Source organism: Castor canadensis, chromosome 1, assembly GCF_047511655.1.
Source record: "Castor canadensis chromosome 1, mCasCan1.hap1v2, whole genome shotgun sequence".
NCBI classification, from domain to species: Eukaryota; Metazoa; Chordata; class Mammalia; order Rodentia; family Castoridae; genus Castor; species Castor canadensis.
In genome coordinates, this window is record NC_133386.1 from 148,489,674 (window position 1) to 148,505,100 (window position 15,427).

A 15,427-nucleotide genomic window follows, 5' to 3' on the forward strand; every position below is an offset into this window, starting at 1 on the left:
ATTCCATTGTGTATAGATACCACATTTTCTTAATCCACTGGACAGTAGTGGGGCATCTTGGCTGTTTCCATAACTTGGCTATTGTGAATAGTGCTGCAATAAACATGGGTATGCAGGTGCCTCTGGAGTAACCTGTGTCACAGTCTTTTGGGTATATCCCCAAGAGTGGTATTGCTGGATCAAATGGTAGATCAATGTCTAGCTTTTTAAGTAGCCTCCAAATTTTTTTCCAGAGTGGTTGTACTAGTTTACATTCCCACCAACAGTGTAAGAGGGTTCCCTTTTCCCTGCATCCTTGCCAACACCTGTTGTTCGTGGTGTTGCTAATGATGGCTATTCTAACAGGGGTGAGGTGGAATCTTAGTGTGGTTTTAATTTGCATTTCCTTTATTGCTAGAGATGGTGAGCATTTTTTCATGTGTTTTTTGGCCATTTGAATTTCTTCTTTTGAGAAAGTTCTGTTTAGTTCACTTGCCCATTTCTTTATTGGTTCATTAGTTTTGGGAGAATTTAGTTTTTTAAATTCCCTATATATTCTGGATATATATATATATCCTATATATTCAGTCCTTTGTCTGATGTATAGCTGGCAGATATTTTCTCCCACTCTGTGGGTGTTCTCTTTAGTTTAGAGACCATTTCTTTTGATGAACAGAAGCTTTTTAGTTTTATGAGGTCCCATTTATCTATGCTATCTCTTAGTTATGCAGTAGTTTTTGAGTACTTCAAATGATTTTCAAGTTCCATTACTTCCACAAGTGTGGAGAGCAGAATAGGAGAAGCCTATGAGGACATAAGATGCAGAGCAGCTGCTTTTCCTAAGACATTTATGTCAAATAATCTGTAGGCTGAGATTTGGCACAGCCCCAGCTGCAGAAGAGAGCAAGAAGGTGAGCTGCAGCTCAGCTGCTTTTCCTAAGTTGTTTAGAAGAAGGAATGCCGATTTCTCTTATTATAGTATCATGCTCCACCTCCTTGTTTACCACTGGGTATAAGAGACTCGCTGAAGGAGGATACAAGGCTTTTTGGATGTGGGAGGCTTTTTGGATGTGGGAGGCTTTTTGGATGTGGGAGGCTTTTTGATTATGGGAGGCTTTTTGATGGGAGGGGTCTTTTGGCTGAAGGGAAATTGCTTGAGGGAGATTGCTGAAGGGGGAAAATGAATTGCTGAAGGGAGGATTGCTGAAGGGGAACTGCTAAAGGGAATTGCTAAAGCTAGAGAGAACATGGGACAGTGCAAGTCTGAGGGCAAAGACTTTAAGAGAGATTATGCTAAAGAAAAGCTAAGAGAAAACATGCGAGTCTAAGGAACAAGACTTTAAAGAACAGAAAAGAAGACTTTTAGAAGCAAAGTTTTAAAGAATTGTAAAGGAGTAAGGCCTTAAAGAATAAAGATAAAGAAGCAAAGTAAAGAGAAGAGATTAATAGAGATAAGAAGCAATGAGGCTGTTGTGCGTCTCCACCCAAGCGCCCAACACACCTCGCCCAACTTTCTGTCTGTCTTCCCTGTGTCCTTTCTGGATCTCTCATTACCCCCAGTTAGGCCCAGTTAGGTTCAGTAATAACCAGGAGCAAGAGAGAGCTCACTCCACACAAGAAACCAATAATTTAAAATAATCTTAACACAAGTTTTTGAATTAATAATTTATAAGCTAAAATATATCATTCCATAATTGGTGAAAGAACTGTGTATATGAGATTTAATTTTAATTTTGAAAGGGGATGCTGAATATTATATTCTTGAACATAAATAAAATTGTGTTACATTGGAAACTGGCCACTTTGACATCATTTATGAGTTTGAAGCAGGTGCACTTGCCTTCGCATCTTTTTTCCTAGGTCACTTGGTTTAAATTATGAATTCTGTAGCTGCTTCTTCTTCTGTAGAATAATAGTACCTATCTTTTAGGGTTGTTGTGAAGGCTAAAAATTAGGTAATGGCAGGTATACTTGCACATTTTCAAAATTACATACTTTTACAGAAGTTTTTATGATAGATTGCAGACACCCAAACTGCCCATTAACTGGGAAATGATTGAATAGATTACGGTAGCTACACAATAGTGTACAGTAGCTGGTGCGCAGTACTTCGTGTACTGAAAGTAAGTGAAAAAACTGAGTCTCAGAAAAGTGTGTTTTGCCACCATTCATGCTGAAAGACAGTGGAGAATGTATATACATATTTGAGTCCTTAAAATACCCATGGAATGGTACATAAGAAACTGCTAGCATTTGTTGCTAATGGGACAGGATACATGGATGATAAGTGTAGTGGAAGACTTCCAGAATGAATTTTCATGCTTTTTTGAACAAGGTGTGAGTATTAGTTATTCAAGAAATTAAATTTAAATAACTTGAAAACAGCAGGAAAGGAATTAGATTTTATATGAAAATTAGATAATGCATGTTAAAATACACACAATGCAATATGCACATACCTTGCAATATGCACATACCTTATCTGATGCCCTTCACATGCGTTATACATATTTTCTTAAGTGGCAGCTGCTGTGATCTGTTATCATCTTGGGTAGGGAGTATACAGGCAGCTGGTTTCATGAGGCACAAATGAGAAGCAGACTCAATACAGCTGGCTGCACATCAGATAAGGGGAACTTTGACTTTGGGTCTGCTCTTATTTAGCCTTTTGGGAAGTACAGAGAAGTGCGTAGAAAGTGTTGTCATAGTTCTTAAAATGTGTGCAATACAATGTTTCTGAGCACAAATGCAGAATGGTGGAATTTTGGACTTGGAAGACACTTTAAAGATTGTTTTTCTCATTTTGATGAAGACACTGATGTTGCAGGAGACTTGGTGCTTGTTCATGGTCACAGCATTTTTCACTAGCAAAAGCAGAATCCACACTGGATCTGACTCTGGTGTTCTTCCCACTGTGTCATTTGTGTGGTAGACACAAAGAATAACATGATTTCCCATTTTGGTCTCATCCACCTTTTATAGCCATTCATTCTACCATCCATCTGCTGAAGCTGGGCAGCCCTCCACCACACAAAGAGGCCCGGCAGCGTCGGAAGGAGCTCCGCAAGAAGCTTCTGGCTGAGCAGGAGGAGCTGGAGCGGCAGATGAAGGAACTGCAGGCTGCCAACGAAAACAAGCAGCAGGAGCTGGAGACTGTGAGGAAGGTGTGTTAGGGTGCAGGGCCACGGGAGCATTCTCCACCTCAGTGCAGAGCTTTTGGCCTCCATAGGAGCTTTGGTTACACGAACATGTGGCTGGTGCCACCTTAGGAGGGGTTTTGGTGGCCTGTCTTCTCAGGATGTGGGTCCAGATCGCTTGTGAGACGCTCTGCTTTCCCAGCCCTCAAGTGTGAGAGTTTCAGGCCAGTAAAACATCTTGTTGACTAGCAAAGTGTATTTATAAGAATGATGAGCACATTTGAATTTTGCCAGAGAAAAATGGGAAACTTTATCCTCTGGAGAATGTCAGGGCTGTTGTGGAGCATCTGAGGCAGGGGCTGTTGGGTTTTCAGTGCTGTTTACCTCCCATGTGCATTTATAAGTGTCTTGGAAAACCCTTAGTGTGAGGCTTTTGTTGTTTGCTGCTTGGAGTCAAAGTTACAGTCTGGTCAGCTTCTCCTTTCCCCTCAAGGCAAGAGGTGGAATAGCACAGGGTGTATAAGATGGTCAACGTTAACTGAAACCTTGATCCCCTGCACTGGGTGTCAGTGAGTCCCCAGTGTGCATGGTCTTTGTTTGTAACACCTCTGAGCTGACCCTGTCTCCTGTGAACCTGAACACCTGCTGTCACAAGCTTAAAGACCTGCAGTACTGGGATGGAACCCAGGACCTCACGCATGCTAGACAAGCAAGTTCTATCATTGAGCTACGTCCCTAACCCAGAAATAAAGATTTAAAAGAATACTTTTATAATCTTAGGTACCAGGTAGGCATATAGTTTGAGGAAATTATTACTATGAAGCCCAGGTGCTGTCCAAAAGCAGGTCCTCAGTTGTTTTTGCCCCCAAGTCACCCTTGCATCTTATCTCTGCCACAAAACATTTTCTTTAAAAACTCCTTTTGAGTGCCAGTGACTCACGCCTATAATCCTAGCTACTGCGGAGGCAGAGATTGGGAGGATCATGGTTTGAGGCCAGTCAGGGCAAATAGTGTATGAGACCCCATCTCCAAAATAACCAGAGCAAAATGGACTGGAGATGTGGCTCAAGCAGTAGAGTGCTTGCTTTGCTCCTAGTTCAAACCCCAGTTCCACACACACACACAAAATCCAACAACAACAAAACTCTCTTGATAGGCTAGGGTGAGTGCCTGCAGCATGGGATCTGCTTCCTCCTGTCTATATATACATCAGAAATGGATGTTATGAGAGCAGAGGTGGGGGCAGAAAACTGGGACTTGGTGTCCTTTTTTTGGTAATTTGTTAAAATAATGAAATAGGCCTATCTGCAGAGGATAGCATAAAATATGTGTATACAAATAATCATATGGTTAATACCAGTGATACTACTGCCAGGTTAAGGTCGAATATCGCCAGTATTTTAGAAGCTTTTTTTCTTTTTCATATTTAAAAAGTTTGCAAACAGTAAGATTCACAATCTGTATTTTTAAAAATGATTTTGTAGATGTGCTTAGATTCTCATAACAGCCAGGAATAGAATATAGAATTGCGATATACCAAAGAATTCTCTTATCCTTCTCTTTTGTATTCATCCTTAAACTGGGGAAACCACTGATCTGTTCTCTGTGCCTAAAAATATACATGCTTACCTCACTGGCATGTAGTTTCACTGTATATATTTTCGGGATTTTTTTTCTATGTCAGGATAAAGCGAGCTTCTGTAATCCTTTTTATGGCTGTGTAATATTCTGTTGCCATATGATGTTCTGTTGTGTGGCTGAATCATTGCTTATTTAACTACATTTGGTACTGGGATTTGACCTCAGGGCTTCATGCTTATTAGATATTCTGTTAGTAGACAGTGGTATAGGACTTGTACTTATGCCATTTTATAAATGTTTCAATTTTCAGAGGTGGAATCGCTGGGCCAGAGAGTATGTACATCTAGAATTACAAATTCCAGGGTAATGGAACAAGCACCCTCTTTTTTTTTTTTTTTGAATGTTTTTATTAGTATATGATAGTGTAAAGGGTTTTGCTGTGACAGTTCCATATGTACACATATTGTACCCGGTTTGGTTCATCCCCTCCATTATTCTCCTTCTTCATGGCTTCAACAGGTTTCAGTGTTTCACATTCATTCATGTATGGAAAGTATATCAATCAGATTCACCCTCCCTTACTCTCTTCATTTACCCTCCCCCTCTCACTAGAGCCCTCTCCTTAACATGACCTGTTTTACATTCCTAAACTTCATTGTTCTATGTCTGTTCATTGTTCAGTGGGGATTTTGCCTTGGTATTTTGCCTGTAAATATATTGTGCTTAAGTAAGTCTTTTTTTTTTTTTCCCAAGCTATTCATTTTATTCATAGTGTCTGTTTTGCAACCTGTTTTATTTTTTTTTTAATTTTATTATTTTTTATTTATTTTTTTCTTTTATTATTCATATGTGCATACAAGGCTTGGTTCATTTCTCCCCCCTGCCCCCACCCCCTCCCTTACCACTCACTCCACCCCTTTCCTCTCCCCCCACCCCAATACCCAGCAGAAACTATTTTGCCCTTATTTCTAATTTTGTTGTAGAGAGAGTATAAGCCATAATAGGAAGGAACAAGGGTTTTTGCTGGTTGAGATAAGGATAGCTATACAGGGCATTGACTCACATTGATTTCCTGTGCATTTGTGTTACCTTCTAGGTTAATTCTTCTTGAACTAACCTTTTCTCTAGTAACTGTTCCCCTTTTCCTATTGGCCTCAGTTGCTTTTAAGGTATCTGCTTTAGTTTCTCTGCGTCGAGGGCAACAAATGCTAGCTAGTTTTTTAGGTGTCTTATCTATCCTCACCCCTCCCTTGTGTGCTCTCGCTTTTATCATGTGCTCATAGTCCAATCCGCTTGTTGTGTTTGCCCTTGATCTAATGTCCACATATGAGGGAGAACATAGAATTTTTGGTCTTTTGGGCCAGGCTAACCTCACTCAGAATGATGTTCTCCAATTCCATCCATTTACCAGCGAATGATAACATTTCGTTCTTCTTCATGGCTGCATAGAATTCCATTGTGTATAGATACCACATTTTCTTAATCCATTCGTCAGTGGTGGGGCATCTTGGCTGTTTCCATAACTTGGCTATTGTGAATAGTGCCGCAATAAACATGGGTGTGCAGGTGCCTCTGGAGTAACAGTCTTTTGGGTATATCCCTAAGAGTGGTATTACTGGATCAAATGGTAGATTGATGTCTAGCTTTTTAAGTAGCCTCCAAATTTTTTTCCAGAGTGGTTGCACTAGTCTACATTCCCACCAACAGTGTAAGAGGGTTCCTTTTTCCCTGCATCCTCCCCAACACCTGTTGTTGGTGGTGTTGCTGATGATGGCTATTCTAACAGGAGTGAGGTGGAATCTTAGCGTGGTTTTAATTTGCATTTCCTTTATTGCTAGAGATGGTGAGCATTTTTTCATGTGTTTTTTTGGCCATTTGAATTTCTTCTTTTGAGAAATTTCTGTTTAGTTCACTTGCCCATTTCTTTATTGGTTCATTAGTTTTGGGAGAATTTAGTTTTTTAAGTTCCCTATATATTCTGGTTATCAGTCCTTTGTCTGATGTATAGTTGGCAAATATTTTCTCCCACTCTGTGGGTGTTCTCTTCAGTTTAGAGACCATTTCTTTTGATGAACAGAAGCTTTTTAGTTTTATGAGGTCCCATTTATCTATGCTATCTCTTAGTTGCTGTGCTGCTGGGGTTTCATTGAGAAAGTTCTTACCTATACCTACTAACTCCAGAGTATTTCCTACTCTTTCCTGTATCAACTTAAGAGTTTGAGGTCTGATATTAAGATCCTTGATCCATTTTGAGTTAATCTTGGTATAGGGTGATATACAGTTTTTTGCAGACTGCTAACCAGTTTTCCCAGCAGTTTTTGTTGAAGAGGCTGCTATTTCTCCATCGTATATTTTTAGCTCCTTTGTCAAAGATAAGTTGGTTATAGTTGTGTGGCTTCATATCTGGGTCCTCTGTTCTGTTCCACTGGTCTTCATGTCTGTTTTTGTGCCAGTACCATGCTGTTTTTATTATTATTGCTTTGTAATATAGTTTGAAGTCAGGTATTGTGATACCTTCAGCATTGTTCTTTTGACTGAGTATTGCCTTGGCTATTCGTGGCCTCTTGTGTTTCCATATGAATTTCACGGTACATTTTTCAATCTCTTTAATGAATGTCATTGGAATTTTGATGGGAATTGCATTAAACATGTAGATTACTTTTGGGAGTATCGACATTTTTACTATGTTGATTCTACCACTCCATGAGCATGGTAGATCTCTCCACTTTCTGTAGTCTTCCTCAATCTCTTTCTTCAGAAGTGTATAGTTTTCCTTGTAGAGGTCTTTCACATCTTTTGTTAGGTTTACACCTAGGTATTTGATTTTGTTTGAGGCTATTGTAAATGGAATCGTTTTTATACATTCTTTTTCCGTTTGCTCATTGTTAGTGTATAGAAATGCTAATGATTTTTCTATGTTGATTTTATATCCTGCTACCTTGCTATAGCTATTGATGATGTCTAGAAGCTTCTGAGTAGAGTTTTTTGGGTCTTTAAGGTATAGGATTATGTTGTCTGCAAATAGGGATATTTTGACAGTTTCTTTACCTATTTGTATTCCTTTTATTTCCTTCTTCTTGCCTAATTGCTCTGGCTAGGAATTCCAGTACTATGTTGAATAGGAATGGAGATAGTGGGCATCCTTGTCTGGTTCCTGATTTTAGAGGGAATGGTTTCAGTTTTTCTCCGTTAAGTATAATGCTGGCTGTAGGTTTGTCATATATAGCTTTTATAATGTTGAGGAACTTTCCTTCTATTCCTAGTTTTCTTAGAGCTTTTATCATGAAATGATGTTGGATCTTATCAAAGGCTTTTTCTGCATCTATTGAGATGAACAAGTGGTTTTTGTCTTTGCTTCTGTTAATGTGGTTTATTACGTTTATTGATTTTCGTATGTTGAACCACCCCTGCATCCCTGGGATGAAGCCTACTTGGTCATGGTGAATAATCTTTTTGATGTGTTGCTGAATTTGGTTTGCCATTATTTTGTTGAGGATTTTTGTATCAGTGTTCATTAAGGAGATTGGCCTATAGTTCTCCTTTTTGGAGGTGTCTTTGCCTGGTTTTGGGATAAGTGTAATACTGGCTTCATAAAATGTGTTTGGCAGTTTTCCTTCCCTTTCTATTTCGTGGAACAGTTTAAGGAGGGTTGGTATCAGTTCTTCTTTAAAGGTCTGATAGAATTCAGCAGAGAATCCATCAGGTCCTGGGCTTTTCTTTTTGGGGAGACTCTTGATTGCTGCTTTAATTTCATTTTGTGTTATAGGTCTATTCAGGTGATTAATTGCCTCTTGGTTCAGTTTTGGATGATCTATGTATCTAGAAATCTGTCCATTTCTTTTAGATTCTCAAATTTATTTGAATATAGGTTCTCAAAGTAGTCTCTGATGATTTCCTGGACTTCGATGGTGTTTGTTGTTATCTCCCCTTTTGCATTCCTAATTCTACTAATTTGGGTTTTTTCTCTCCTCATTTTAGTCAGGTTTGCCAGGGGTCTATCGATCTTGTTTATTTTTTCAAAGAACCAACTTTTTGTTTCATTAATTCTTTGTATGGTTTTTTTTTGGTTTCTATTTCATTGATTTCAGCTCTTATTTTTATTATTTCTCTCCTTCTATTTGTTTTGGGATTTGCTTGTTCTTGTTTTTCTAGGAGTTTGAGATGTATCATTAGGTCATTGATTTGGGATCTTTCAATCTTTTTAATGTATGCACTCATGGCTATAAACTTTCCTCTCAAGACTGCTTAGCTGTGTCCCATAGGTTCTGGTAGGTTGTGTTTTCATTTTCATTGACTTCCAGGAACTTTTTAATTTCCTCTTTTATTTCATCGATGATCCATTCTTCATTAAGTAATGAGTTATTTAGTTTCCAGCTGTTTGCATGTTTTTTGTCTTTACTTTTGTTGTTGAGTTCTACTTTTACTGCATTGTGGTCAGATGGTATGCATGATATTATTTCTATTTTCTTATATTTGCTGAGGCTTGCTTTGTGCCCTAGGATATGATCTATTTTGGAGAAGGTTCCATGGGCTGCTGAGAAGAATGTATATTGTGTAGAGGTTGGATGAAATGTTCTGTAGACATCTACTAGGTCCACTTGATCTATTGCATATTTTAGATCTTGGATTTCTTTATTGATTTTTTGTTTGGATGACCTATCTATTGATGATAATGGGGTGTTAAAGTCTCCCACAACCACTGTGTTGGCGTTTATATATGCTTTTAGGTCTTTCAGGGTATGTTTGATGAAATTGGGTGCGTTGACATTGGGTGTGTACAGATTGATGATTATTATTTCCTTTTGGTCTATTTCCCCTTTTATTAGTATGGAATGTCCTTCTTTATCTCGTTTGATCAATGTAGGTTTGAAGTCTACTTTGTCAGAGATAAGTATTGCTACTCCTGCTTGTTTTCGGGGGCCATTGACTTGGTAAATCTTCCAGCCTTTCATCCTAAGCATATGCTTATTTCTGTCAGTGAGATGAGTCTTCTGTAAGCAACCAATTGTTGGATCTTCTTTTTTAATCCATTTTGTCAAATGGTGTCTTTTGATGGGTGAATTAAGTCCATTAACATTAAGCGTTAGTACTGATAGGTATGTGGTGATTCCTGCCATTTAGTTGTCTTAGTTGTTTGAAGGTTTGATTGTGTGTACCTAACTTGATGTTACTCTCTTCTGTCTTGCTTTTTCTTATCCTGTGGTTTGGTGCTGCCTGCCTTTTCATGGTTAAGTTGGGTGTCACTTTCTGTGTGCAGGATCCCTTGCAGAATCTTTTGTAATGGTGGCTTTGTGGTCACATATTGTTTTAGTTTCTGCTTATCATGAAAGACTTTTATTGCTCCATCTATTTTGAATGATAGCTTTGCTGGGTAGAGTATCCTGGGGTTGAAGTTATTTTCATTCAGTGCCCGGAAGATCTCACCCCACGCTCTTCTTGCTTTTAATGTTTCTGTTGAGAAGTCTGCTGTGATTTTGATGGGTTTACCTTTGTATGTTACTTGTTTTTTCTCTCTTACAGCCTTCAATATTCTTTCCTTAGTTTCTGAACTTGTTGTTTTAATGATGATATGTCGTGGAGTAGTTCTATTTTGATGTGGTCTGTTTGGTGTCCTGGAGGCCTCTTGCATTTGTATGGGAATATCTTTCTCTAGATTTGGGAAATTTTCCGTTATTATTTTGTTGAATATATTACGCATTCCCTTCGCTTGCACCTCTTCTCCTTCTTCGATGCCCATGATTCTCAAGTTTGGTCTTTTGATGGAGTCGGTGAGTTCTTGCATTTTCTTTTCACAGGTCTTGAGTTGTTTAATTAATAGTTCTTTGGTTTTTCCTTTACCATTTCATCTTCAAGTTCTGAGATTCTGTCTTCTGTTTGTTCTATTCTGCTGGATTGGCCTTCCGTTTTGTTTTGCAGTTCTGTTTCGTTCTTTTTTCTGAGGTTTTCCATATCCTGGCAGTTTTCCTCTTTAATGTTGTCTATTTTTGTCCTGAGTTCATTTATCTGTTTATTCATTGTGTTCTTTCTTTCACTTTGGTGTTTATACAGTGCTTCTATGGTTTCCTTTATTTCTTCTTTTGCTTTTTCAAATTCTCTATTTTTGTTGTCTTGGAATTTCTTGAGTGTCTCCTGTACATTTTGGTTGACCCTATCCAGTATCATCTCTATAAAATTCTCATTGAGTACTTGTAGTATTTCTTCTTTTAAAATTATTCTTGTGGGCTTCATTGGTTCCTTTGGCATAGTTTATCTTCATTTTGTTGGAGTCTGGATCTGAGTTTCTGTTCTCTTCATTCCCCTCTGTTTCCTGTACTAATTTTTTGCTGTGGGGAAACTGGTTTCCCTGTTTTTTCTGTCTTCCCGTCATTGTCCTTGGTGTTGTTACTGTCCCTGTACTGTGTGCAATTAAGTATTTTCTAGCTTGTAATAATAACAATGGTAATATTGAGAATGGAAGAGTGAGCTGAGATGGAAAGCAAGAAGTTAAAGAAAAGGGGAAAACAAATATACAGACAAGAGGGAGAAAGCAGAACAAGGTATCAGACAAGAGAGTTTCAAAGGTATAAACAGGGAGTGTACTAATCGACAGTAAGCTGGTCTGTGTCTTCCCAGTGGGTGCTGGCCAGTGGCGGCCCCGGGGCCCTCCTCGATTCTCCGTTTAACGTGAAGTGGAGATTCTCTGCGCCGGCTGGAGGTGTGGAGGGGTCAAAGCTATGCCTTTTCTCAGTGATTATGCCTGCAAAGTGTGTCTCCAGCGTCTCTCCAAGATTTCACTATAGAAGGCTCGCTTTCTGCTTCCTCCCTCTAGCCGCCATCTTGGAATCCCCCTTAAATAAGTCTTAATTCCTTCTCCTGTTCTTCTCCCCTTATCCCCTGCCTTGTATTGTTCAACAGTTTTCAGTGTGCTTTGTTGTCTTGTTCTTACACAGATCTGATGTATTTCACTGTTACTCACTCTCTGTCATTCTTTTCTTCTTTTCTTCCTCCTTCTGTCTTCTCTAACAGTCCCACTTTTGGAAGCATGTATTTGGATCTGTCTTTCTCAGGTGAGAGAAAACATGTGACGGCCTTTGTCTTTCTGAACCTGGCTTACTTAACATGATGTTCTCCAGTTTCCATCCATTTACTTGCGAATGACAAAATTTCATTCTTCTTTGTGACAGCTGCCATCTTGAGTGTTGCTCTTTACTAGAAGAAAAAGTGACCTTGGATTTGACAATTAGGTGCTCCAGCACTTAATTGAAGTGTGAGTTGTCACACTTCACTCTTATCTGTAATATTTTAGTCAGAACTGATCATGTGTCCCATAGAAATTCAGTTGTCAAGCTTACTGGAATTCCCTTGTGTATGGTACATTTTCTTTTCTGCTCAGCAGTTTTGCTGCAATGGTTGTGGGGCAGCTGCCTTTGTTTTATCCTAGTTAGAGCTCATTGAGCTTTGTAGGTGTGTAGACGTACGCCCATCAAACTGGATAAGCTGAGTCATTATTCCATTTTTCCCACCGCTTCCTCCTCTCCTTTGTTACTCGGGTGCTGGCGTGCACAGTGGTGCCTATTTCTCTGAAGTGCGCCCATGCTTCTTCTTTGTTCTTGTTCTCCTGGCCATGTAATTTCTGTGGACCTCTCTTCTTACAGCCCACACGGACCATTGAGTCCCTAGTAACGTTTTCATTTCAGTTACTGAACATTTTAACTCCAGACATACAATTCGGTTTTTTTTATGATTTCTTTCTTTATTAATATTCTCTATTCGATGAGGTATTGCCATTCCTTGCATTACTTCTGGAAGCACAGTTTCCTTTAATTCTTTGAACATATTTGTAATAACTGCTTTGAAGTCTTCGGGTAAGTGTCCCATCTGGGCTTCTTCAAAGGTACTTTCTATTGCTTGTTTTTTCCTCATGTATGGGTTACACTTGCCTGTTTTCTCTGCATGTTAGAATTTTTTATTGAAAACTGGATGTTTAAGATAACATGCTATAGCAGCTTTGGATACTAACGCCCTCCCCCCAGGGCTTGTTGTTGTTTGCTCATTTATTTGTTTAGTGACTTGGCTGGACTCTTTCCTGACTGTGGGGATGCCTGGCTGTGCCCCTCAGAAGTCACCCTGGGAGGACCGTCATTTTAGCAGGGCTCTCTTTGGGTGTCTCTTTCCCTGCTCTTTTTGTCAAGCTGCCTGCCTTTATTGGTATCTTACACAGCTGTTAGGTTTCACTAGTTTCTGGCTGATTGCTCTATGCTTTCTGTAGTCCCTGGGGCCTACATTGCCCCTCAGGCCCATGTGTAGTCTAGGCCAGTCTTTGAGATGTGTTCCTACCACATGAGGGCTCTGTTTCGCTGTCTCTTCCCCTGGTTCTGTCAGACTCAGGCTGGTCTGTGGTTTGGTTTGTTGCTCTCCTGTGATTACCAGCCTCTTCATAGTTCCTTACTACCCCAAATCTCCTTATTTTTGCTGGTTCCCTTAGGCTTTTGCTTCCTCACACTTTCAGGAAAAGTCATTTCTTTGGGGAAACAGCAGAGCCTGTCTTTCTTTCTCCCTGGGCAAAACTTCTTTGCTGTGTTCTAGAGCTGAGGTGGAGACTCAGGGTAGTTGTTTTAGAATGGTTCTCTAGCCTTATGGGCCTGTCACTAGGTAGTCTTTGGTAATTGCTGCTTTCCTCTCTCTCTGTGGGGCCCCACAAGTGAGTCAAGACAGGGGTGATCAGACCCTGTCTTCCCAGCCTGCCCACTCTGGGAGTGGGGGCAGAGACCTCAGACCTCTCAGCCACCCTTGCATGAAATAGAGTTTTTGCAAAAGGAGCTGAGGAGGGTGAGAAGAGCTGGTGGCCTGCCTGTCTTGGGGAGTTAGTACAGGCTTTGGCTAGAAGCTGAGGGGACAGGGAGCTCTTGTTTTTTGTTTCATCTGCGGAGAGTAGAGCTTCCTTCTCACTAATGTAGGAGAAGAGAAGGGAGTGCATTATGACTTCCATGCTGTAGGCCTTAAATGTTCTAACTAAGATTCAGTAGATTTTCTTTTTTTTCGGTGCTTGGGATTGAACCCAGTGACTTGTATATGCTAAGTAAGTCCTCTGCCCACTGACCTATACCCTCAGCCTCTAGTGGGTTTTCTTAGATAAATGCCATCCATTGCTATATGTCCATACAATTTCCAGAGACTAATTTTTTATTTTAAATATTAGCAGTTGTGGTTGTTCCACTGGAGAGAGGGTCCATGGAGCTATGCATGCCACCTTTCTGGCAGTTGAGCCCAGTACAAGTTTTAAGGAATAATGTGTAAGATAACAAAATTATATAGAAGGACTTCAAGAAATAGATCTTAAACCACATGATTGCCATTGCAGATGAATATAACTCAATGACTGTCCTAAAACTTCCTCTGCAAAGTGTTGTGAAGGCTTGTCAGTGGTTTTTCATTTGCCTAATTTGTCTTGTATGTTGACTAGGCAATTGTTGGGATGGAATTCCAGTGGATCTAATGGTCTTTGTTCTGTTTTGATTGAAAGTTAAGAATATTTGGCTCTGTCATGTTTAAGTCACACACTCTCTCTCTCTCTCTCTGTGGTACTTCCACTGTAACTGAAATGCTTTTATGGGGATGGGTTTTTGATTGGGTAGAAACTGGAGGAAGCAGCATCTCGTGCAGCAGAAGAGGAAAAGAAACGTCTGCAAACTCAAGTGGAACTACAGACCAGGTTCAGCACAGAGCTGGAGCGTGAGAAGCTGGTGAGCACTGCGTAGCTATAGAGGACCACATGGCTAGAGAGAGCTGTAGCTAAGCTCACACAGCCAGCCTTATTGGTGGAGGGGAGGCCTTGGAAGTGAAGGAAGGCTTTTTTTTTTTTTTCAGTCCTGGGGTTATTTTTCAGATAGGGTCTTTTGTTTTTGCTCAGGAGCTGGCCTTGGTCTGCAGTCCTTCCAATCTCTGCCTTCTGAGTATCTTGGATTACAATAGGACCCATCATTCCTGGAGCTGGAGTGGAGCCAGTTTATCACATGGCTTTGCTACTGACTTTCAGGGATTACTGGGGGAGTTCATTCATTCATTATCCCTTTATCGATTGAGCACCTTTTCTGCACTAGGCACTGTGCCAAAGATGTAAAGGCAAAAGAGAGGAACCTGTTTTTAAGACCCTCTAAGCAGAAATTTATGGGATGCAGTGATACATGCTTGGTTAGGGTGACTGTGTGTGCTGATTTGCCTGAGACAGTCCCTGTCAACCTGGGACAATTATTAATAATACCCTTTTCATTCTCAAAAGAGTTCTGGTTTGGAAAATAAATAGCTATGAAAAGTAAGCACAACTGGTCACTGGTAGCTCATGCCTGTAATCCTAGCTACTTGGGAGGCAGAGATCAGGAGGGTCACTGTTTGAAGCCAGCCTAGGCAAGTAGTTTGATAGACTCAACACAAAACTGGGCTGGTGGAGTGGCTCAAGTGGAAGAGGCCCTGAGTTCAAACTCCAGTACCGCCAAAAAAAAAAACAAAAACAAAAAACACAGGTTTCATGCATTTCTCTGTCATGAGCAAAGTGGAGGGAGGGGAGAGTCTGAAATCACAATAATGTCTGGATTCTGGCTGTTCCTGGCAGCTTTGGTTCATCCCAGAGCCTCCCAAGCCCAGGTTGCTATGTGTGGCTAGCAGGTTAATTGTACATAGATCACCCACAGAGCAGCGCCATATGGGAGAGTGCTAAGCCTAGCACCTAAACATGCTCCTAATGTTTCCTTTAG

At 40.1% G+C, this 15,427-nt stretch overlaps 1 protein-coding gene across 3 annotated transcripts in view; it reads left to right on the forward strand.

Moving 5' to 3' along the window:
* The window catches only part of Swap70 (switching B cell complex subunit SWAP70), an 82,212-nt gene that overhangs the window by 54,690 nt on the left and 12,095 nt on the right, over nucleotides 1–15,427 (forward strand). For all 3 annotated transcript variants that reach the window (XM_074041137.1, XM_074041139.1, XM_074041140.1), the window contains 2 exons: nucleotides 2,962–3,143; nucleotides 14,312–14,419. In XM_074041137.1, coding sequence (XP_073897238.1) covers nucleotides 2,962–3,143; nucleotides 14,312–14,419 — 290 coding nt within the window. The remainder of the gene's footprint in view (nucleotides 1–2,961; nucleotides 3,144–14,311; nucleotides 14,420–15,427) is intronic.